Raw genomic sequence first — 25,449 nt, 5'->3', positions numbered from 1 at the left:
TAAATGCAAACGGTTGTGTTCCATAAATCAGAGTTTTTGAATATTTATAGGAAATTGGATTGGTATACCTATTATTTGTGAAGACTCCAACAACCTTCAGACGTAACCGTAATACCTTACGTCGTTTTGACACTAACTTTAGTAACCAGGATGATTGTAACCTCCCACCTTCCCATTCTGAGTTCCCCTTAAATAAATTCCTCAATTGGCGGTGTCCTGGCCTGACTGGGCAATGTGAAACACCTTAAGGCGATGCACTACGTAGTAATGCAAAATCATGTTTTTTTGGTTTGAAAATCTGGTCGCCTAGAAATGTTTCAGAAGCTTTAATTAAATAATGCGAGTAGAATACATCTTGGCCTTTGATAAGTCTTTTTATAAGCCCAGAAAAAAATAATGTATAAGGCCTATGAAAACTGCTTAAAAGTTCAAAATCTCCTACTTACGAACCCATTTTTGGTTATGATTTTATTGTGTAATGTGTTAAATTAAGTAATTTATAAAATGATCGGAAACAAATTAATATTTATGCCTGAATATCCACAAAATAAAATAAAAGGCACTTTTTAGCCATGTTTTTTTCTTGCATAAATCAAAACAGGCGGATGGTGTTAAGCGGGAATTTAAACCTTATCGCCATCTACGTTAGGTGTGTTATTGATAGAGGCTTGAATTAAAATATTACACGACGTAGTGCATCGCCTTAATAAAAACAAATTGAAAATATATGGATTTATATAGAATATACTCGTATATCCAAAATGCACCTTAATCGCAAACCATTTCGTCAAATTAAATTTTATACATTTACTTTTAGTACACCTAAAACCAAAGAAAACTTCTGTGTGATGATTTTATGTTAAGTAATAATTTGTTTACGTAAAACGCCTTTTTAGTTAAGATACCAAAATAAAAACATTCCGCGAAAATACATCCGTCTTTTTTCAAATTAAGGCCCAATCCATCAGCAAAGAAAGTTAGTCTAAATGCGAATTATTATCCATTCGTGTAAATAAATGAGAAGGAAACGGTGTCCGTGGAACACTTGGATGGGAAATTGTACCAATTGAGGGATGAATATTGGCGAAGGATTCCATTAGGTTTTGTTCAGTGGAAAAAATGAGCTGGAAAATGGGAGAGAAATGTACGTATTGATGGTCACTTAACCGCCGAATCGGGCTGGGGAAGATGAACATAGAAAATAAGGTGGAGGAAATGCCATTTTATGTTATTACAGTAATTATTTTTAACGGATATATTTTGTTTTGACTGATTTTTTTTTAATTGGCAGAGGCCAGCGGGGTTCTGGGGCCTGAGAATTTGAGGAATAGGAATTAGGTTATTTTTTAATTTTTTAGTTATTATTAGTTAGTTATTTTTATTTTACATAATTATAAAAATGTAACTGTAAACTCACTATAATAAGATTTATAATGTAAAGAACCCGTTAGATAAATTGCTAAAAAGTATTTTATCTTTACTTTTTTGCCTTATATTTGTAAAGTGTGTAAAAAACAAATTTGTTAGATATGGTTTCTATATGTTTTATGAAATTAAAATTATATTAAAGATAGATACAACCTTTATTGCTTTGTCTAAATCCTTCGAACAATTAGTTTAAAAAAATAATTAACTACAACAAATTTGAGTTAATTGAACCAGTTTTCATGGGGACGCACAGAAAACCGAAATTAGTGTTTTTTGTTATATTTGGGATAATGGATTTAATCTACCATATTTAGTGTTCCAATATGTACCTACGCAATTTTTTTATTCATGAAAAAACCTCACATTTTTAATCCGTAACGTTTAAAAATATATATATATATAGATACTGAGTGTTCGCTTATTTAAGCTTTATAAAACTCCTTTCCGCAAGATACAGATAAATATGGCATAAATAGGGCTACCTACCTACGAATTAACAAAAGGAATGAAAATGTATCCCTTTTACGTCCAAATCTTTTCGTAAAATCACCGTTCACTCTAACACATTCATTCAGTGCGCTTCCCTCGGTTATTCGTCCTTTTATAAATTATTCTAAGTTACTTCGTCATTCGTGGTGGCGAAGGCTTATCGGGTGAATAAGGGTACCCGGAAGCTCCACTCTCCCACTATGGGGGGGCGGATACGGCTAATTTAGTGTGGAGACACGAGGGCTGCAGATTACCCCCTCCCCCCGGACCACACTCACTTCACCGCTTATTCCTACATAAGTACGGGATAAGAAGATTTTTTTATTTATCCGATGGACAAGTCGCACTCCCGTAACTGGCCTGTAAGAAAATCCCAAATTGATATGTAAGACTTAACTTTTTATTGAGTTTTATTGTAAATTGTAATATCGTTACAAAGGGGACGGGCGGGCAAGAGGGATGTGCTAAGTTTGACTGAGAAATAAAGTAAAACGTTCGAGAGATGCGTTAATTAATATAGATAATAAAATGACAAACGTAAAATCAAAATACTAAAATGAAAAATATTCCTATACGTGACTAAAGTGACATTTTTTTTAACAATAACTTTCCCCTTTTTTCCCGACTAGGGCGGGCAAGGTGAATAGTATAGTAAACGGACAAAATTAATAATTATTTTTAGTGATAATATTGTTTATAAGACAAGGTTTTATGCATTGCATAAAGAATAACAAATAATTAGTCGCCTGAAATATCAATTCCAATTGAAAATATCTCCCGAGTAAAAATAAATGCCGCCAACGGGATCAACAATGATTGAGGTACTAGCACATATTGAATTATTTGGCGGGTTGGAAATAAGCCGACATAGCTCAGTGGCTCAGAGCACCCGACCGGACATCAGAAGGTACTGGTTCAATTTCCGTTGGCGACATTTATTTTTAATCGGGAGATATTTTCAATTTGTATTGATATTTCAGGTGACTAATTATTGCTTATAATTAAAATAAATAATGATGTCTTATCATGGCATTCGTCGCAAAAGTATGATCCTTATTTACGGTATTTATTTTGCCCGTCCGTTTTGCCCTCCAGGGAATTACTGCACATAACCACTAAATTATTGTACTGAACTAAAATTATCGCTCTAATTCTCGATCTGTAGTAACCACGCAAACGATAAACGATTCCAATAAAAATTAATTCCCCAATGTGTTCAAAGAAAAAAATACCATTTACTCATCCTGATACATCGAAAGAAATTATATTTATCCTTGTCACACAATGGTTCGATATTGCAATAAATTATTCGTAATGCCCGCCCTCTCCGCTTTGCCCGTTCGTCCCCTATAAATAATTAATTTACAATATGCTATAATTATTATGATATACATTTTATAGACACGTGACTTATAAAGCATGGAATATTAAACATAATATTAGCATTGCTATTAGATTTATTAAGCGCATTTTAATGATATTTCACCAGAAGTGTGTTACTTACTAAGAGCATCCTTAAATTATAAATATGTACTTACGAGTATTAAAAAAATATTAGGATTATCTCTTTAGCGTTGCCTCACTTACTTGTAATTTCTCCCATAGTGGTGTTTGTTTAGAACGTGTAAACTTATTCTGTTATGAACATAATATGGATAAAGATAGCTAAGCATTATATTATATTTAATGTTTACATATAAAATTATTTGAGATCAGATAAAATATGTTTGCAATAGGAAAAGATTACAAAACAAAGAGAAGGAGACACTGATTTTAACGAACGTATATTATTATATATAATATTATTTAATATACAAGAAAATATTTACCAAGAAATTGTTCTTCCAATGTTCAGAAAATGTAAGCCAAAATAATAAGACAAGATGCAAACCACAATAGCCAATTTATAATAATGATTAATTTTCTTTAGTGGTACATGGGACTTTGTAAAAAATACTTTGTAAGGAATACACAGAAACTTAAAAAATACGGCATATTATATAAATGTTGAAGTTAAATATGAAAATTGCCAGAAAAAATTAAATTAAAGGAAAACCTAAAAATTTAAACATAAAATATTTAAACTCTTACAGAAATAAGTGAGTGATTTGTTCAAAAAGGTATTTTCATAATGTGTACATGTGTACAAGGATTGTATAAGGACATAGATAATTATGTACGTTTTTAAAATACAGCAAATAAATTAATACATAAACTTACATTTAATATAGGTACGCAAAAATTTATATGGCCTAAGGGTTGTGAATTACACTTTTCACACATTCTGTGAAGCTGTGATAGTAAGATGAAAAAAAATTCCGATAAATTTTTCAAATTATATGTGTTAATTTTCCAGAACACATTTTCATTTATCTTTTTTCCTTGGGCATGCGATGTATTTGATTTCTCACCAATGCTTGTTATTATTGATACAAATACAGTCCACATATCTCCATTCTATTGCGAAGGACTATTAGTGACCCAAATATCACTTCAATAATTTAACATTAGCACAGTCAATTTAATGATGTTTACCAGGTTTATCATAAGCTGTTTGGAGATGTCTCCTTGGTTTCCAGTGTTTCAAATATCCTGTAGGTTTTGTTATAATATGTCGTTAGGTTAATGTCCTTATTGCCTCTGGCAGGGTGAAAGAGGTCCGATCTAAAATAAACTATTCTGGTAAAAGATTTTTATCTCATAATTTCATGAATATTTGTCGTAAACTCCGTTGCTTTTAAGAATAACGAGTCTCCAAATAAATATCCCGTTACGTCATTGTGTATTATACCAATTTATAACATTTCCACTTCTCCATCCTTTTCCGCCTATTGTCCGTAGCTCTCTCGATTGCCCATATAAATGTAAATCTCGGGAGTTGACAGAGTTGACAGAATGCTGCGAGAAAGTACGATATAATATTTCACAGAAGACTGAACAATGTGTGCTATCTGTTGATACCTTCCTAGGGGATGATTGTTACTTCCACCCCATTAGGCGAAGGTCGGATACCTTTTCTATCAGCCATCCTCGTAAAGGGATATTATTTTATTTTATGGCAGAAATATATAGATAAGGGCTCACTGAAATTGCCCGAAAACATCACTTGTATTTGCTAAATTATGTAAAAAATTATCTAAGAGGTTTTAGTCAGTCGACTTGTTTACAATAAATTACTAGCGTTGCCAAGCGTAACAACTCCATTTATCAGAAATTAAAACAATTTATTAGTTTTCAAATAAGTTTTTTTGTACTTAATACTTTAAAGAGGTGGGTCAATTTCAATGTCAGCGTTTTAAACCCTAATTAATATCTTTATTAATGATTTTCAATATCTAGTCTAATGGGCCATATATTCACTGGTAAAATTATGGTCTCAGTTTGAAAGCAATTTATGAAACACAGCTTCACTCACAAAGGTGTTTTTCAACATGGTGCAATTTTCGTCGTCGTATTAAAATCTGAGATTGTAAGGATTTTCTGAGAATTTTTTGTAGCGACATAGAAAAAATTTACGAGTGGATACTGCAATTAACTACAGACTGACAGATAGACAGACAGCAAATTGACATATGTGCTCAACCGTGAAAATAGTGCACGTTTTAAGGGAAATAAACATAGTATCATCCACGATTTAAAAGAAACCATTAGCGTATTTTAATGGTTAAATATAAACGTCAGACAGCCAAGAAAACGTAAAACTCGATGCGAATAGAGCGCAAATTCCTACATCGAAAAGTTTCCACGCTTGTGTTTTTTCTCCTACGGGCTTTACGCAAAGCTTTTAAGGTAAACTTTACGGATTTTCATAAAACATTTTTTATAGTTTGAGCTAACTCTCAGATAAATCACCCTCTTAAATTATTATGATAATGTGTAATCGGGAAATTATTCATGAACTAATGGGATGTGTTTTTCACATTATGTATTCATAGAGGGGAAACTAAAAATGGATTCGTGTTAATTTCAATATCAGGGGTGTTTTCACTTTGTTGGTAAAAACATAAAAAATGCTAATTTCGTGTAGGATGTTTATGCTAACAGACTCAATGGTTTTTCTACTTTAAATCGATATTTTTTATTGCTGGGTTAGTTTTTTAAAGGATTCGATCAGTAACTGTCGAAGTGGTTTCCTCTATTCCTCTAAAATGTTGAAATATTGAAGAGACAAACAAATAATGCTAATTTTACGTACCTATATAATGGGCGTTTTACACGATGCTTTTTTTCATACCGATCCCAATATGGAAACTATATCGGTAGTCATGTGTAAATTTTTGCTTTCCACGATCTAATTTTTTAAGAAAGGTATCGGTACATTAGCAGAATTTTTCAAGAATATCAATTGGTAATGTGAGCCTCATTGGGTGTTTTACCCATGCTGAGGCCCCCATTTTAGAAATCTGTTAGATACAATATATGCATGTACATAAAATGTTCTGTATTCTAATTGTATTATTGAACGAACTAAAATGAAATAAATTGATGATAAGATAAAGTATCTAAAAAAAAAATAATAAAGACAGTAATTGTGATGTCTGTACGAATGTGGATAAGTGCAAGCGAGATGGAATGCTTGCCAGATCTTATAAAAGGCGATGCACGTTAGTTGTGTGCCTCTTTTGTTACAAGCAGCTCCCAATAAATATCAGTACCTACAAGATGACGTATCATTATTGTGTACCACCTTCACCCGCTACAATAATATTCAGCCTCTACACCACATTGGCACCAGCTACAGTAATAAAGAATTAGGCAATACGTACAAAATTATTAAGTACCGTTTTGAATAATTAATATGTATATATGTTTAATTCTTTTCATATAGAAAAAAAACGGGTACGTCTAAAAAAGACGTAATAAGATCAAGTTTCCTAAACTTGAGTCAGGTCCAAAGAAATATGACGAATGCTTGGACTGTGTAGGTCAAAAAGGAAGGGTGCAGAATTACATCTTCTCTGCCTTCAACTGCTTGATAGATATTAATTTACTAGCTTCTTACACGTGAAAAATCACGGGATATAATAACTGCGGGATTTGTGAAGTTGAAAGTATTTATACAAAAATATTTGTCCCACGATCATTGCCGAAACATACATTGTCAATTTTAAAGGCTTTACAGGCAGAAATTTACTAATATAGTAAATTTGAAAGCTACTACATCTGTCAAAAATTAAAAAAAGAAATACACATTTTAAATAAGTATATGATTAATAATCAATCAATTGAAATAAAATAATTTTGGAGAATTTATGGCTTTTTATCTCTTGTCCGAATGGTTAAAAAAATCAGTTCCAATTTAAAAAATACCCTTCTATACAAAGCAAATTGAAATTCTATAGTTCATTGAGCCGGGTTACAGACAGATTCACTTTCAAAATTAGTATTTACATCAAAGCGGAAATGCTAGAATTCAATGAATCCGAGTTCATGACAGAGGTAAAACTGAAAATAATATTTTTATAACTAATTGAACTAGAGCCTAGAACAAAGGCCGTGAGTCAAACGTTTCTCCCTGTGCCACTGGTCATAATTTTTAATAAAAAATTCTTCCACCATTTTTATATCGAAGAAAAAATCCCCAACCCCCATAATTATTTCAGAGAGAAAAATATATATCTAAACGAAGACCATTAAATTTTTCCCTGGATTATAAAAATCATTCTTAGCACTTAAGTGTGATTTTCTCCTTTCTTCTAAGTCTTATTGACGGCTTTCCATCTCCTTAATGAGGGACGCTCGACGAATCTTCATTTAAAAGGGAATAAGTTTGTTAAATGGAGCAAAGATTTTTTTATAAGAAAAAAGGATTATGGATTAAGATACTTATAAATAATAGATTATAGATTAAGTCGATTTTTTTCGTAATCTTCGAAATTTATTAATTTATTTGATAAAGTTTGGTCCGTATTTCACGGATAACAATCAGTATTAGATTTTTTTAAACTTTTCAACGAGACTTTAAACTGACGATCAGTCAATTTTTTTTCTTTACTACTTGAAAACCGTTTATTCAGGAAAATCCGTATAAAACTATACAGATACACCAGATAACATAGATACACTTGCATATTATTTATAAACCGTAGTAAGTATTCAATTTTATTGATAGCTTTTGAAGGTTATATCCATAACAGTATAGTACAATTGAATATGAAGATAATACTAATAAATTTAAATGAAACATGAAACAGATCAGGTCTCAACTGGTAATCGAACCCAGGATCTCTGTGTTACGAAACAACGCCTCGACAAACTCGGCCATCGGAACCTAATTATTTTAGAGAAAAAGAACTAAAAATTACGCAACATAATTAAGACCCAACAGCCGAGTTGGTCGAAGCGTTGTCCCGGTAACACAAATTCACCTGGGTTAGATTTACAGCTGAGACCGTTATCTTTTATAATATCTTTATCTATATTGTAGAATATTAAATAAAAATAAGTATATAAAAAAAACATCGCGGGAAGATTTATTATTAAACATTTCCATAATGATAAATTCATTTTGCACCCCCCATATAACCGGAAATAGGCACTCATTCTAAATTGCACTAGGTATATATAGAACACCAGTTGTGTGTAGGTGGAATTTTGTATGATCGTTTCGCGTTATGAAATATCGCTCAACTTAATAATCTGCTGAAAACAAAGACATGTCATTTATACGAGTGTTTATACATAGGGGCTGTGTGTTGATACACAGAGATAATAGTAGACAAGTAAAAGGTACGGGAATTCTTAAGACAAAGAACTTGGGAAAGGGTTGTTTTGTAACATCCATTCTATAAGCGGTAATCTACTGATGCTTAGAGTAAGTTTGCGATAATTACGTGGATATCATCTGATTCTATGTGTTTATATGGCTCTGCACGGAGAAAAATGAATATTTCTAATATATTAAGAATCTCGTCAAAATATTGATATCCAGATTAAATACGGGATTGCAGTGCCTTAACGAATGAATTAATAGGTTTACTGTTAAACTTTTAGTAAATTTCAAATGAATTATCACGATATCGGAACACGCGGGAACCTATTTTTCCTTCTGTACTCAATCGAAGTTACTTTGAGTCATAAAACAATATGCTTATTGTTTACAGTATTTTGACGGGTTGGTCATTCCAAATAGGCACCAACATTCAATGAAAAAATTATACATATTTAGTCGACGTACTTAAGCTACATAAAACTAATTAAGAGTGGGTTACTAGTATTACACAGCAATAATGCACAAATGAAAAATATTTTGGCTCCTCCAATATTTTGCCGCTTCCGCAATATGTGCTGAGGCATTGGGTCGTTAGTTTTAGTATAACTGAGCAAGTGCAAAAACTCGAGCGAATACCTACAAACAATTGCAGCCTTTACATAAAATTAATTTCAATACGAAGTAAGGTTTTATTTGAAATCTGTTGTTCTTACATAATAATTATCTTTGTCTTGTATTATATTTTTGACGGGTTGTGTAATTAATTATACACACCACACAAACATGCTGAAAGGAAAATTTTAAATATTCATTATCCAGTTTCCAAATTTATTGAAACTCGTTCAAACTTTGACAAAGTCTAGACGAAAAGCCAGTGAAATTATTCGGCAATTTACCATAAATAATATCAGCCTCCAAAAAGTGTGGAGACCGTTCAGTATTCGGTCGGCCATGCTTTCTTTCGAATTGTTCAAAATTCTGTTTCCATTCGACAAAGTTTTCCGGTTAATTTCTATTCATTTATGTTAATCTCCTCGGGTATTTTTTTGTCTTCGACTCATTTGCTCGGAAGCGAGGCTTTTGCCTAATTCGCGTGAAGCCTCAGTCGATATGGGGCGGAAGGCGAGAGATTACCTTTTCATGCAAAATCGTCGCGGAATTGAAAATTATCCGTGGAACAGATTCGACTGTTCGCGCTTGGAGTCCAAATATTAAGCGGAAGTTTTGAAAAAAAAATGTTTAAAAGAACCCAGATATTATTGATGTTGATTACATTTTGATTTTGAAGCTGGCGACATCAGCGATAATGTTATTATATTATGTTGAACACTAAAAATGCAACAAATGAACGAATGCGTATGCCGCTTAGATACTTTCTATTCAATTCTATTTAATAATACTAAACAGTCAGTGACATTGTTGACGATTTTGCGTAATAGCATCGCATCAGCAAATTGTTTACGTATTCTCAATGAATCAATTTTTTTTAAATACAGTTGCATCAAGATTATCCATAGTGTGACTTGTAAATAATTTTTTTACCACATAGTCGACGCAAACTCTATATAGCTTCATAAGCATGCAAAGTATAGTTGTTTGATATGACAGTGTATGTGAATTCTTTTATATTTCTTGTTTGTGATTTGGTTAGTGTGATATCTATTTTGTTGCCAACCGTTTGGTCAGCGTTGCGAGGCGGGTAGTGTTGTTTAACTTCATTTAACAGATAATTGATTTACAGTAGGTAATTTATTTTTTGTCATTTCTCGAATCATTGAAAATAACTGGTTATTCTCATTACAGATAGCTACGCTATTTAAGTCATCCTGTAATTTCATAATCATTTATGTTATATGAGTTTATAGGTACGTACTTTGTTTGGTCATTTGTACATTTTGGCATCATGGCAAACAATTCCATTTGGGATTATTATTGTCATGTAACTTTATTATTATAACACAGATTGTTATTGTGTATTATTATAAATAATTAATACGTCAAAATATCAAATTATTATAAGCAATAATTAGTCGCTAGAAATATCCATACCAATAAAAAATAAATGCCGATGACGGGAATTGAACCCGCACCTTCTGATGGCCGGTCAGGTGTTCTGGACGACTGAGCTATGTCGGCTTATTTCCAACACGCCAAATAATTCAATATGTACTAGTACTTCAATCAACAATTACTGCTTATTATATTTTTTCACCTGTAAACAACCAACTTTTACTTTTGTAGGAAAGGCATTATTAGTGCTAAATTTACCACTAGATGGCGTCGAGACGTATTATATCTACATTTCAGGCGACTAATATTGCTTATAATTATTTGTTTTCCTTTATGCTATGCTTAAAACCTTGTCTTATAAACATTAGTTCATCATGAAAAAAAAAAAAAAAAAATAATTTTCGAGGTGAGAATCGAGTATTTATTATATTTGTGTATTTTCTTCTTATCTTAAATTGTGTGATTTGTTATATTATGCGTTGAAACATGACGATTTCATATTGCGTAAATAAGAGCGTAATCGAAAACATACTCGTCTATTAGTAATCAATGCCTTCTAAACTATTTATCGTTCATATTTTTAATATTTTACTTTTCATCTCATTGTTTTGACATTATTACCAGAATTATTTATTGTTGAAGCATCTTAGTTTAGGACTTATTTTTCTACAACTTTACATAAATTTATTAGTGACAACAATAAAAAAAGTCTGTTTGTATGCTTAGTTTTTCTAAACTACGCAAAGGATTTTGATAGGGTTTTCACTATCATTAAGAAATTTTTTTCCGGAAGGTTTATATATAATAAATGCGTATTATATTTGTAGAAAGTAGAGAAAAGTCAAGCAACGCTGGGTACACGTCAACTAGTTATATACTAAACAATGGAAATAATAGCATAATAAAATTTACGTATCATTGATTTCATTTTGATAGCACTTTATTATCAGAGAAGCAAATAAAGTCACTACCATAAAATCAATACACCTATTGGCGAATTTAATTTCAGTTGTTCTCAATATAAGTGTTAGGTCTTCTCGGAATATCACCACTGAATTATCAAATGAAATGGATTTAAAGGGGTGACAGATTACGCTTAAAGTTCCAAGCGTTTTATATAACTCCATTTTGCTCGCCATACAATCCCATACATACATGTCACATCTAAAAAGATGATGTTCTATAAGTGTTGACGTGGTGACGATGTGCGCTGTGATCTGCTAGCCAGGCTATATTTGAAAATTATGCGACCCCCTCTCCTAACTACGGCAGGAATAACGGTCAGAATAATTTACGGAGCGCCGTAATTAGGCGGCTGTCATCTGTCAAAGTGACAGCTCTCATACAAAGAAATGATATTCCGCGGCAGTCCCCCAATTGATCTCCTGAGGAAGATTATAGCGTAGCATGTCAGCCCAACATATAATACGTACATGCCACGCCCAATTTATGCGCGCATAATATAGCGTAATGTGTATAAGGCTTTAATGTTTAGCTACCCACTACAAAATCGGGAAATAGCAGTTTCGTAATTTCAAAAATGTTTGTATTCCAATTTCATTCGTAAAAATGATAACATTTAAAAAATTTAAAACGCTTTTAATGTAGTGTACCCGGACAATATTGTGTTCTTTAAGTTACATCAATGTATCTTTTACCAATCTTAGTGTAGCTATTTTCGAGATTGCAAAGCACTCTTTAGTTTTTCATTTAAAATACCAAACTGTACCTAAATTTTATTATTTATGTTTTGTGAGGTTTAAGGTGAATTCTTAAAGCTTCTACGCCAGGTTGAGCAACTTAGACTGATGGCCAATCATGGCCGATGGATATCCAAGAGTGTGGTCCAACACCTTATGCTTTTATACGAAAATGCTCAGAGAGCCTGTTGAACTAGGCTAGGCGTAAGTTTCATTCAGTCAGATTATCCCTCACGCAGATACAAATTAATTAATTGACTTAAGTTTATAAATGAGAGTTTTTGAATTTGCTAAATTTGTTATGGAATAAAGCTCGTAAAAGACACATATTTACATTACGATAATAATTTAAAACGAATCCATATTTTATCCCGAACTATTTCTATGTCACAAGTCAATGCAGATAATCAAGCAGAAGAAGATGCGATTCGATAATATTTATTTATTAATTTATTCATTTTCGGGAAATCGACAGTTTACATTTAATTACTTTGCATGTTGTATAGTAAAATAAAACTAATTATGGATTTCCTCCTTGTGGCTTTACCTCTACTGAGACAGCATAATATGGAATAAGTAAATTGAATTTGTGAGAAAGGAATATGAATTAAAAAGTTTAGGAATACAAAACAAAAGATTATACAAAACGAAAAATTTACAAAACAATACATTTATAGCCATGGAGAGAGGTTGTAGATATAAATCAAATCATAATAGAGATATAATCAATAGACACAAACATTATTCACAAACCATCAGATAAATATTCTTTTATGGACCTCTTGTATTTGGTAAGTTTGCAACTGAAAATATCAACCTTGGGTAATACGCTATTGTAATTATTGCATTGTATAATATACATTATACAGTGTGCAAATCGATTTTCCGAACCTAAAGATTTTTTATAAGGCAAATTTTTAATTAATTTACCTTCAAATGTCTTTTGTTAATTTTTTCGTCAATTTTCGCTTGTAAACTGGCCCGATATATTTATTTATTTTCATATGCATGGCAGAAAATGTGCCGTTAACATATGTAAAACAACAATTTGTAATATTAAGAATTTTTCAATAAAAAAATGTCACAATACATCATAATAATTGCTTCACAATGGAGCTGCGATGCTGGAGTGATGAATGAGGTTAGAAGCGTTTAGTTCGTAGACCTAAATAGCCCTGGAGAGAGCATTAGCGCTATTTTGTATGAATGACATTGAAGCTAAATCTAAAGTCAGGGGGAATTGCCTAGCATCCATCTTGTATGACAAACTTTTAAATGATTTGCGGGCAAAGTGGTGCATAATGAAAAATTTTAAATTAAGAAGAAATAAAAATAAATAGTGGTATGCAAAGTATTTTATACTCGTTTTATTAAAATGACGAAACAAAGTAATTTTGCAATTATTAAAGAAGTATTATAATTTCATTTTTGTGTTAATGCAGTAATAACAGCCATGATATGTTTTGCGTATTTGATGATACAAGGAATGGGAAAAGTCATTAAAAAATCAAAGTAGGTTTCAGCATTTTTCATAGATTTTCCCTCTCGCCCCGCTGGCTGTTTCAATTTTTTCTCGAATAGCTCCGTCCAGGGTATCGATTCTCTAATCCATATAATATTTTTCTGAAGTTTTCCTATTTAATTTCTGTAGTGTTATTATATGTTTTACCTTGTATACTTATCTTTCTTCTAGAGGGCGCAGTCTCCGGCGGCTGGGGCGCTTGGAGCCCCTGGTCTCCTTGTTCGGGGCGCTGTGGGGGCACGCGCGCCCGCTACCGATACTGCGACTCGCCGCCCCCGCCCTACGGGGCGCCATACTGTCAGGTATGCTGAACTGTCATTATGGAAGTTTTCGATTAAAAAGCGATTTCGATTGAGCGAATACTTAAACCAAGGTTGTCGTGGATAATATCATGTGTTTTAGCGAATAGGTACTTAAACAAAGATTGTCGTGGATAATATCATGCGTTTTAGCGAATACTTAAACCAAAGTTGTCGTGGATGACATCATGCTTTTGAGCGAATCGAACTTCAATCACCATGTTTCAATTATACTTCGGTTTTGATTTTCCTCCTTTCGCTGTTATATTCTACTGTGTAGGAAATTATTTTAGTATCACCCTAGTTTCAGACCAATAGAATCGATACTATTTCGATTAAAGCAATGTTTATTTAAGCAACTAAATTATGGAAACCAAGTACTCGCTAGTCAAGGTTTCTTTTGCTTCAGAACAGTCCTATTGATGGTGCCATAGTTCCACTTGCTTTGGGAAATGAGACTCTTGTGTCGTGTGTACCAATAAAACCAATAAAAAAGTGAAATATTTAATATTGAAGACACGTGTTCTAAAAATATGTTTGTTGGTATTTTGGTGCCGATGTATATTTTTCCTTACGTAAACACGTGCGGTTTTCAATGATGGCTTGGGGTATTGATTTATTTCTATACTGGCCTCTAAGTTGAACAACCTCTGAACCTTGATAAAAATATGCATGTGCAATCTTTGTGTTGTTTGTTGTCGTTCCGATTGTCATGGAGACAGACAGCGGACAGATCGATAAGTTGCCAGGGCAATCAACAAGCTATTGGGATACGTCAGGCACAAGGCAAAACACAACACACGCCGCTACCTTTAGGCCCTTTGAGATCTTTATTTAATAATGCCTCCTAAAAAGGGCAAGAAGGGTAAGGCGGAAGCAGAACCTAAAGAGGTTCTGCCCGAAATCGACAAAGCCTTCTTTGAACTCGAAATTGCCGATCTGAACAGAAAATTAGAGCGTTTAACAACATACAACGCTGAGTTAGAAACAAGAAATGAAGAACTAGAAGCCGAATACAAGAAATTAGATGAAGACAGAGCCGATGTCATCACTTATCTCAAGAAAACTCTTCAAATCAAAGTGGACGAGGTTGCAGAGCTGACAGAAAGAGTGCAGGCTATAGAAGAGAAGAGACAAGCTGAAACAAAAGAATTTCAAACACAGATGAAAGATCTCAAAAAAGAATTCAATGTGATGAGGGAAACTTTGACGTCTGAAGTCAAAATGCTATCAGGAAAGTTGAATTCCTTGGAAGAGTTTCGCGCCCAAAGAGACAATCTCATGGCCCAATTTGAAGCTCAGGAAGCTAATTACGAATCCCAGGAGTTGCATTATAAGAAAATTCTACACGAAACCGAAAAGAAGTTCATCGTGAGTAAAGATAATTTGAAGAAAGAACTCGAATCTCGGCTGTTAAAGTTAGCACAAGATTTCCAGGATGCTACAGAAATAAGAATTGCTTCATCTACTCACAGGGTCATCCGAGAAAATATAGCTGTTAATAACGAATTAAGGGAAGTGCTCTCGATACAGGCTAGCTTATCTGATCAAAATACTTCTTTAAAAGAAAAGGAAAGATCTGCACGACTGGCTCTTCAACTCGCCGAGGAACAACGCGATACTGCCATGGAAAAGAGTCTTGTGCAGTTAAATTTGATACAAAGACTAAGCAAAGAACACCTTGAAATGAAGGATAAAGTAACCCTTATCAGAAAAGCAGAATTCGATTTTGCAACACAAGCCAGACAGATTGAAAAGTTGACTGCCGAAATTTCAAAAATGAGTTTGAAGGTCCGTATATTAGAACAGAATCTCCATGTCAGTCTTTGTGAGAAGAGCGAATTGAAAATGAGTTCTTTGGAAGCCAAAGGAGAATCTGACAGACTTAAAGATGTTATAACGAGTGCAAGTCTGGCTGTTAAAGGAGCTATAAAAATCTCAGACTGTCCTTTAGATGACAATGAAGCTGAAAAAGATGCAGCCAGGAGAAATCTTTTAAAACGGCTATTGGATCTACTGTCTATTCCTGGATATGTAAGAGCAAGATCGCTTTCTACTGTTCCATCTGCAGCCGCTGTTTACCGTCGTGGCGATTTAGGATTTGTACCTAAAGATGAATCTAAGTCTTCAATTTGCTCCAGCTACCAATCGTCAACCATAAAATCAGACTCAATAGAGACAAAACGCAAATCGACCCAGATATACAAGGGCGAAAGCCTCAGGACGATTTACAGTAAAATGATCATACCTGCTATTGGATCTCAAGAGGAGGTTATCAAACATTTGGGAGAAGGGGATGCATACGAGTCAGAAGAAGAGGGCAAAGAAGAAGAATCGATTAGATCAGAAGAAGAGCAAGTAATTGCTGACGTTCCGCTTAGAGAAAGAAAGACAAGGGTTCGTAAAGGATCGTACGAGTCATCTGATGAAGGCAGTGATGGTGCAAGCAACGTGTCTGATGATGGCGAAAAAGAAACTTCACAAGATAAATTGGAAGAAGAAGATGAAGAAGAGATTGAAGAAGTAGTCGATGAAGAGAAACCAGAAGAGTAATTATTCATGTTTTTTTATCAGATTTTTTTTCGCAAAAATAAACATAAATCTTATACCGACAACTAATGCTTATTATTATTCTTACCTTAATAATATACGAGTTGGTACCTTTGTAGCCATTTTTTAACTGATGATAATATTTAATGGTGAAGTTTTGGGCATTACAGGATTTTTTTCTCTTTGAGTTCTTTCGCCAATCAATCTGTATGTGTGTCAATAAGGGGATTGGAGCCCCCTCAACAATAAAATAAATGGAAAAACCTAATTATTGTGTTGTGGTATTTGGATCTTAATAAAATTCCAAATAAATGATCGCTTGACATAATATATAGGTTTCTCAAAGTGATACTCATCCACTTTTTGTCGGTGGAATATGGGCATGGATGGAGAAATAAGTTGTTTCAGACGGCTTAATAATCACGTAATTTAATCGTTGGTACATTACACGTACTTGCCTTATTCATCTCTTCTAGTGCCCTATCCTATGGGAAACTGGCTATCATAATTACTCTGCAGGCTGCAGCCCGTAATCACCATAAAACAACTCAACATATCACATTTAATGGCCTCCGTCGTCGTACGGTAAGGTCCTCGACTACGAATCCTGAGGTTATGGGTTCGAATCTCGGCGTGCGCAAGTAAATGTAATTAAATTAAATTGTGTCATTTCACATTTGATTCATATAAAAAATTACATAATATAATGAAAATAGCTGGGGATGCCATAGTCTCACTGGCTCCAGACGGTTGGGAGCAGCTTCCAGACTTTTGTGGTGTATTCACATCAGCTCTTTCCATAGAAATAGATACTCTCAGTATCGCCATGATGAAATACCACCATTAAGTATTAAATCGTTGATTGTTTGTTAGATGTATACATTTTTTTCATACATATAGTAAAAAAATATATTTCACAATTCAGTCTGGTAAAAATATAGTCTACGAAATGCAGATAAATAGATTTAAATTCATTAACTTAAAAGAAACATTTTTTTTACATAATACAACACGTATCCTACGAAAAGCGCTAAGACTTTCCTTTCCTTCAAGGCTTTTGGAAGGTTATTAAAAAAAATGTCTTTTTTAAAACACCTTTATTTTTTTTAATCAAATATTAGTTTCCTTGGCAAAGTTTGTAGGCACAAGGTTTAAGTGCATGGCATAACACATATAAGAATAAATTGAAAGTTGTCACAGTTCTCCTCAGGGGTTTTCTGTTCTAGGGCGGCCTGTAATTTATATACTTTTGTATTTAGTATACAGTTGTCTTTTCATAATGTTTGCAATTCGATTATCACTCTGTTCTCTCATTTCTAAATTTATAAAACATGTCGCTTAAAATAGCTTTATTTAGCCATGTTTGGTGACCAGTTCTGAATAACCAGGTAGGTACTTCCCCGCCTTCTACTTCCCCTCCCCACACCCTTAAGTCTCGCAATATACCATGGTTACAATGGCTCCGGTTAACAGAGAGCAGTTGGAACAATTCTGCAGTATTCACATAAAAAACATCACTTCAACGAACTAAATTATTTGTTGTTGTAACAGGGTCTAAAATATATTTCCTCTTTATTGTCAGTAATCTATACCTAGTAACTTTTACCTAAACGGTGTGTTAATATTCTAGGGCGCTGCAGTAGAGTCGGAGCCCTGCATCCTGGACGGGCAGCCCTGCCCGTGGGCCCCCGGTGCCCAGGGCCCCCCAGGGGACCCCTGCACCTGCGGCTGCGCCCTTCGGCTGGGGACTACGCCACGTCACCTGTCGGCCAGCGCCCAGGAGTGTCAGGGGAGGACGTTCTGGCTACTTCAGGTAAACTTTGACACATTGATGTAATCTACCGCTTATTTTCACATAATATATTTTGTTTTGTGATTATTGTCTCATTATCATCATCAAACAAACATTTTATTTTATGGCCAACTGTTGCCCCAAATGCAAACCCGCATGTGTTGCCCACCACTGATAGCCCACTTATTCATAGTGGATTCCCAAAATGTTTACAGTGATTGCCCACTCTAGTGATTCGTAAAATAACCTAAAGTTCGTGTACACATAATTATTATCAATAATAATATATAATAAAACATTAAATTAAGTTCCTACATAACAAGAAATATCTTGAAACTTACAAAAAAACTTCGGCAAAATCTTATTTCACTTTTCAACAAAGTGGCTATTTCTGCGATACATTGTTTTTGTCTACTTAGACTAATTTACTTTATTTTACTTAATTTCCAGGCCGCCCCCGGACACGTGATTCGTCTGACCGTCGAGCGCTACCGCCTCCCTTGCGGCGCGCAGTGGCTGAAGGCGCGGGACGGCGGTTCCCCGGGCGCCCCCCTGCTGGGGCAGTGGCCGGGCGACGGAGGCTCCGAGGGCTCCGCGGCGGGGGGCGACGAGGGGGCGGTGTGCTCCAGCGGTGACAGCCTTCTGCTAGAGTTCTTCTCGGACGAGCTGCTGGCGGCGGGGCCTGCCTGTCCGGGGGGATTTGTGGCGAATGCGGCGCAGATTGGTCAGTAATAATACTAACTAGCAGTTAAAAACCCGCTCCGCGGGTTTTTTTCTGCTAGGCCCTGCGGGCGGCTCTTCGTTGGGCTTCGCCCATTTTAAGTGATATTAACAACAGTTACATTTAATAGATAGATATTTGAACATTCACAGAGAGAGGGTGAGTATATATATTGTTAAAACACGGAACAGGAAGGAGTTAATCAATAATAACATGCTAAATTTACGCATAATAAGAATGATAGTTGTTTGAGTAAATGAATTTTTACGTATTTGTGATGGATTATTTCAAATGAAACACTATTATTGACTACATGTCTACAACTGATATTAACTGTTATCGTACCTAATATAATTAGCTCATAGGAGACTTGCAGTGCTTGAATATGTGTTACAACCGTCAATGTCTATAAGTTGAATCAATATCGTTTAGTTTGTCACAATTAAAGATAGTTTTAACAAAGTTGACTTAAATAATAGATTATTACATATTGATTAATTGTACCCGTGTTTATGAATAAAAGGAGGGTAATTGTGCGATGACATTAGCAGTCGGTTTAATTAAAAGGTGTTAATTTTACTCCAACTGGTGGTAATTCTTTACCTACAACTGTTACTGTATCTAATAAAGTTTAAAGCTAGATTATATATACACCTTCATCAGGAGAGTAAAAATCTATATATAAAGGTAGATTATTACAATATAGCGCCCCCGAGGTGATATCTCACAAAAGCAGCGCTATGCAAATTGTCCAATAAATAAATAAATATAATGTTTACATTTTATTGTGTATACACCGAAGTCAAAAATTAAATATAGATTGCAATTGGGAAAGAAGAATTGGAAGGAGGGGGGAGGGGTAAGAGTAGGCTGGGTTTATAATAATTAGGAATTATAATATCGTTAGACGGGAAAGACCAGTTGAGTGGGAAAATATTTAAAAGAGAGTTTATAAAAAAAATCTTGTTAATTATATCTGCTTTTATATTAATATGTTTCCTCATTTCTAAAATTTCAAAATTATTTATAGTGAAGTATTTTAAGACCTGAAAAAAATAAATAGCATATAACCATAAAACAATATATTCATAAGACAAATAGCATTTAATAACGGTTATTCTAATAAATTGATAGTTGAAATACTAAATAAAAAAAATTAAACACATTCTCTTCAAACGGTCTTTCTAAAGATAGAAATAAACAATGGCGTAGAATTCTGTTTGTGGATAACGATACTTCTAAAATTATATATATAAACAATCCTGGTACCATTCAACTGGCGTTTTACACTAATAACAATGAAGAAATATATTCTTAATAATAAAGATAGCAAAATTCAAACAAAAAAATCAGGAGTTTAAAAACTCAATTGAGATGATTGTAATTTCTTTTACAAAGGTAGAACCAATAGAAACTTTGAAGTCAGAACTAAAGAATATCTCAAAGCTCTAAATGGAAATAGTGAATCTGAGTTTGATCATCTTTTGAATAATGATCACACTTGATAAAAATTTAGGTCTATCACACAGGATATAAAGCATTGCAAATAAATAATTTTGAAATTAGAAAACATGCCAATATAAAATCAGATATAATTAATAAGAAAAAATATAAATAATAATGATAAATGCCATTACAAAGTGATAAGCTTCCAGAAGAAATCTTCTTATAAAACGCTTGTTACTGGTAAGTAGTCAAGTATTGTGAGCTGCATATTTAAATATTCGCGCCAGGCATTTGGTTCGTTTTTAAACCGCCAGAGGGGCGCTCTGTCGGCCATCTTGAAGAAACGCGCGAATTTTTATAAACGTCAAACATAATCACGTAACTGTGGAGAATTTTCATTGTAATGTAATTAATCCAATGGATTATGAACTTTCTAAAACATATTTTCTTCGAAATTATCCAAAAAATATATGAGCAGAAACGATGCTTTTGAAGAAATCTCGTATTATTATGAGGCGATCCTATTTTAGTATGGAATCGTGTCTTAATATTCAAGTTACAGACAATTTTAATTTGACCAATCAGAGGGCCTACATCGTCCAGACGCTGGGACAATAATACTATCAGATAATCAAATATTATGCATTCCTTTATCTCTTTTTGACTTGGCCTAGCGAACTCGACCGTTTTGCATTACGTAAGATGGTGGCTGCAGTAGATTTTTCAAATATGAAATCGTCGTGTTTATTTGGACTTTCATTTTTTTCAATACTATCGTTTATATGGCACCTACCTACCTACCTGTCTGAAGAAAGTTTGAAAAACTGCCGTCATTGAGATGCAACGTTTCCTATAAAAACCCTTGGGCAAATTGTGTAATTCCTAATTCCTAATATCCTGATATTTTAAATAAAATAATATGGGTTTATAAGTGGTTAGGTGTGTACCTTCCTACATACAAATCTTACGATTTCGGAGGAAATTTTTGTTTTGATTTATTAAATTAAAAACATAATTTTTTTGACGCAAGGTCTACTAGAACTAGAACTACCTCTCGCTACTCTATATGTAAAGATTTTTTTATGAGGCGTGATGGCCTAGAACACCTTGAAAGTCAGAAACAATTTAAAAAAATATATTTCTAGAACATTTGTTATATACTTTTTCGTTTTTTATACAAACTTTGTGATACTGCCAATGGTGTTTTTTTATTGCAATATAACACTGCGTTACTTCATGTGACTCGAACTCATATTGTAAAAATAAATAAAATTATAAGTGGTATTACTCAAAAATGCAAAATTATTAAAACTAGCGTTCTACTTGGCCTCCCGCCTGTGTTTCGTAAAAACAACTCATTTCATCTATTGTGTGGTGAGTGGTTTATTTATGATTGTGTGCTTGACAGTCTTGACACCTCCGTCTTTATTTTTCAAATCTTAATGTATGTAGTACAGTGGCCCACACGCGTAATAGTATCAAAAATCGTTTGAAATTTTGATAGAATATAAAATAAACACTGTAAAAAATATTAAAATCGTTTTATCAAAACAGATATCACTACTGACATCTATGAAACTAGAACGTAAACATTTAATGAAAAAAAGTTTCATCCAATTTCAGAACCCATTGCATCAAACGCCTCCGCTAGTGTAGCAGTCTCAATGGGGGAAGGCCATACCAGTACCAGGGTGCCCCTGTTCGGCGGAGCCCTGGTGTTCGGGGCCCTGGGGGCTGCAGGCCTGCTGTTAGCCGCCCCTGCCCTGTGCTGGATCATCCTCAGAGCGCTGCATGCAACTTCTAAATATCAACGGGCCAATGATTGTGACTCTCTGGCTGATTCTGACAGTATGTTATTACAATTTTATTTTTAGTTCATATCCAATGAAAAAGCCTGCTTCTGTATCATTTAAGTATAACATTCTACATGCACTGGAATGAATTCAAGCCCAAAAGGCAAAGAACATTATTATTTCATAATTGAACTTGAAGTGAAGTAGTACACAATTGCGCTGTACAAATTAATCAAGTTATCGCATACATATCAGCCTGGCTCCAGATGCAGGCATCAGCTTGTGCTATTCAGAATTCTATGTATGAAACTTCATACTGCAACGCACACTAACCATCATCGTAACGTCATCATCTCGCCTCGGGTGTTCCTAATGAAATAAAGCGAGGTGATGCCTAGTATGATTTAAGATTTTCACGGCCAAATAACACATCTGCCCTGATGATGGACATTGCAATGCTGTCCGAAACGTTGGCTAAAGAAGGAGTTAGCGCAACACGGCATAACACCCCAAAAACACAAGGTGATGCCGATTCGATGCCTAGCTGATATGTGTGCGATAACCTTTAGTGATATATTATTACTAGCCACCTACTTTTATCATAACTATTTTGTGCTTTTATTTTGAACAAGTTGCAATATTGTAGTTGGTTTACACAAACACACATTGTTTTAATATACTTAATTCATACAGGGCCGACCCTGAGCCGAACTACGCCTAGTGATGTTTTTTCGTTCTGCTCTTTGGATCCTTGTGCCTCGGAAATTCAGGGCCCGGAGCGGACTCCTCCAATTGCGCCTGCACAGGGCCGGCCCAGTATACACATAAAAAACTAAAATAAACCACAGAATATACAAAAATGCTTTGAAATTCTTGAATAATTTTGACAATTTTTTAAAACACTTAATTTGCATAGAAATATTCGCACCACGATTTTGAAGCTATTTATTTGAAATTGATTCATGTTTACTATAGCAGATATCATTTTCTGGTTGGAGTATAATAGTAATTGTAAATATATTTAGGCATTCTCAGACTGTAAAAATATTACCATTTATTATTTCGGCTACTGGCATTATACCTAGCTCTCATTCAAAATTTAGGCGTATTAGATCTATCAAAAAATTTATATATAAAAATACAAAAATCAGTCATTTTAAATATATGTAGGATAACGAAAGATTTTTTGAATATTTATGCTGAGGGATCAGTAAGTTTTTTAGGCCCTGTTAGGAGTTCTGCCGAGCCGAACCCTCTGATATGAGAATATCTGGAGTCGGTGAATTATTTTCCCATTTGATCTCTGGTGAGTTGACGTGTTGTTCTTGTATTTTTATGTATTTATTTTGCTTACATAATGTTGATTGACTAGATGATCATTTGTGGAAAAGTGTGTGAAAGGGTTTAATTTTTCCTATGGGGAAGATTTAACCCGGACATAAAGTCGAAAAACAAAAATTAAGTAAGTATGTCACTCTAATAAGCCCCTGAAAATGTTATCATTGTTGTTACAAGTTACAACTCATTCTATTTGCTGGCTAAATATTGTCCCTGTTAAATGCTAGATATTACTGCAGCTTTGCATTACAAAACTGTCAACATTAAAAAAAAATCATTGTTTTATCTTTCAGTTGCAGCTGGTTCAACTGCAGTATTGGGTGGTCTCGGAGGTTCACGGGGCACCCTTCTGTCAGAAGTCCTCTCTCTTCGGAGACTGCGGTCCGGGCCCCAGGCGCACCGGTTGTTGAGGGAGTCCCGAGACCTCACCGAGGAGGGGATGGAGACGGGGGATACTGAGGGAGGCCACGGAGGCAGAGATGGAAATAATACTCAGGCTGGCGGGTAAGATAATATTCGTTGCTAATGAACTATTGCAGGTTCTGAAAAACATTGGTAATATGTGAAAAAATTAATGCAATGTCAACTCTCTACCAGAACATAATATCTTCATTCTTCAGAACTTGTTATAAATGTTTAATCGGTAAGAATTTTATTTATCAATGTAACTAAATGATGTTGTTTCAGTAAAGTCATTTACACAGGAACAGGCAGTCATTATAATTAACTGCCTACTGACTACACACAAAGACATTACAAACATATAGACGTGTTATTGTCTCACAAAATGTGGCAAGTAACAAACACACTTACGATTCGACTCTTTCATCTATGACAAATATAGATATTGTAAGAATATATTTGTATGAAGGAAATAAATATAGGACCAGGCAGCGTTTATGTAAGTACTTATAGTTGCAGCAAATACTTCATTCTTCATCACGGGTTTGATCGAGGTGATAAGATACGCTTTCTTTCTTAAACTAAGACAAATATGGAACACTGTGTGACAACCTACTGCCAGTAGGTTGTACTTCTTATACTTGTGTTGCTACGTTCTCTATCTCACTTACTCTAATGACGATGAAAATCAATAAATAATGACTAATTTGGGTGTAGTTACAAATGAAATATTATTCCTTAGTTTTTACTGGTGTTTGTCGTTTAAAAGTATGGCAATTAGCGTATCTTATGTTTGTCCCTTTGAGCCTAGTATGATGATTTTCACGGCCAAATACCACATCTGCCCTGATGATGGACATTGCAATGCTGTCTGAAACGTTGGCTAAAGAAGGAGTTAGCGCAACACGGCATAACACCCCAAAAACACAAGGTGATGCCGATTCGATGCCTAGCTGATATGTGTGCGATAACCTTTAGTGATATATTATTGCTAGCCACCTACTTTTATCATAACTGTTTGTAGCTTTTATTTTGAACAAGTTGCAGTATTGCAGTTGGTTTACACAAACACACATTGTTTTAATATAATATACACACAAGGCCGGCCCTGAGCTAAACGACGCCTAGGGCTGTGCTCTTCGTTCTGCACTTTGGATCCTTGAAGAACTTTGAGGTCTATACATTGTGTCTATACATTTATCTATTATGAAATGTCATTGTTTACACAAATTATTAATACTTATCAA

At 34.2% G+C, this 25,449-nt stretch overlaps 1 protein-coding gene across 1 annotated transcript in view; it reads left to right on the top strand.

Moving 5' to 3' along the window:
* The window catches only part of LOC149420025 (uncharacterized), a 624,492-nt gene that overhangs the window by 583,370 nt on the left and 15,673 nt on the right, over nucleotides 1-25,449 (top strand). The window contains exons 6-12 of the mRNA XM_089636938.1: nucleotides 14,033-14,163; nucleotides 15,016-16,709; nucleotides 17,187-17,295; nucleotides 18,341-18,523; nucleotides 18,953-19,226; nucleotides 22,293-22,517; nucleotides 24,094-24,304. Coding sequence (XP_089493064.1) covers nucleotides 14,033-14,163; nucleotides 15,016-16,709; nucleotides 17,187-17,295; nucleotides 18,341-18,523; nucleotides 18,953-19,226; nucleotides 22,293-22,517; nucleotides 24,094-24,304 — 2,827 coding nt within the window. The remainder of the gene's footprint in view (nucleotides 1-14,032; nucleotides 14,164-15,015; nucleotides 16,710-17,186; nucleotides 17,296-18,340; nucleotides 18,524-18,952; nucleotides 19,227-22,292; nucleotides 22,518-24,093; nucleotides 24,305-25,449) is intronic.

The sequence above is a fragment of the Hesperophylax consimilis genome, chromosome 11, assembly GCF_061612785.1.
Source record: "Hesperophylax consimilis isolate HC1 chromosome 11, BYU_Hcon_1.0, whole genome shotgun sequence".
In the NCBI taxonomy this organism is placed as follows: Eukaryota; Metazoa; Arthropoda; class Insecta; order Trichoptera; family Limnephilidae; genus Hesperophylax; species Hesperophylax consimilis.
Note: the sequence above shows the minus strand (reverse complement) of the source record. Positions and strands in the feature narration are given on the sequence as shown.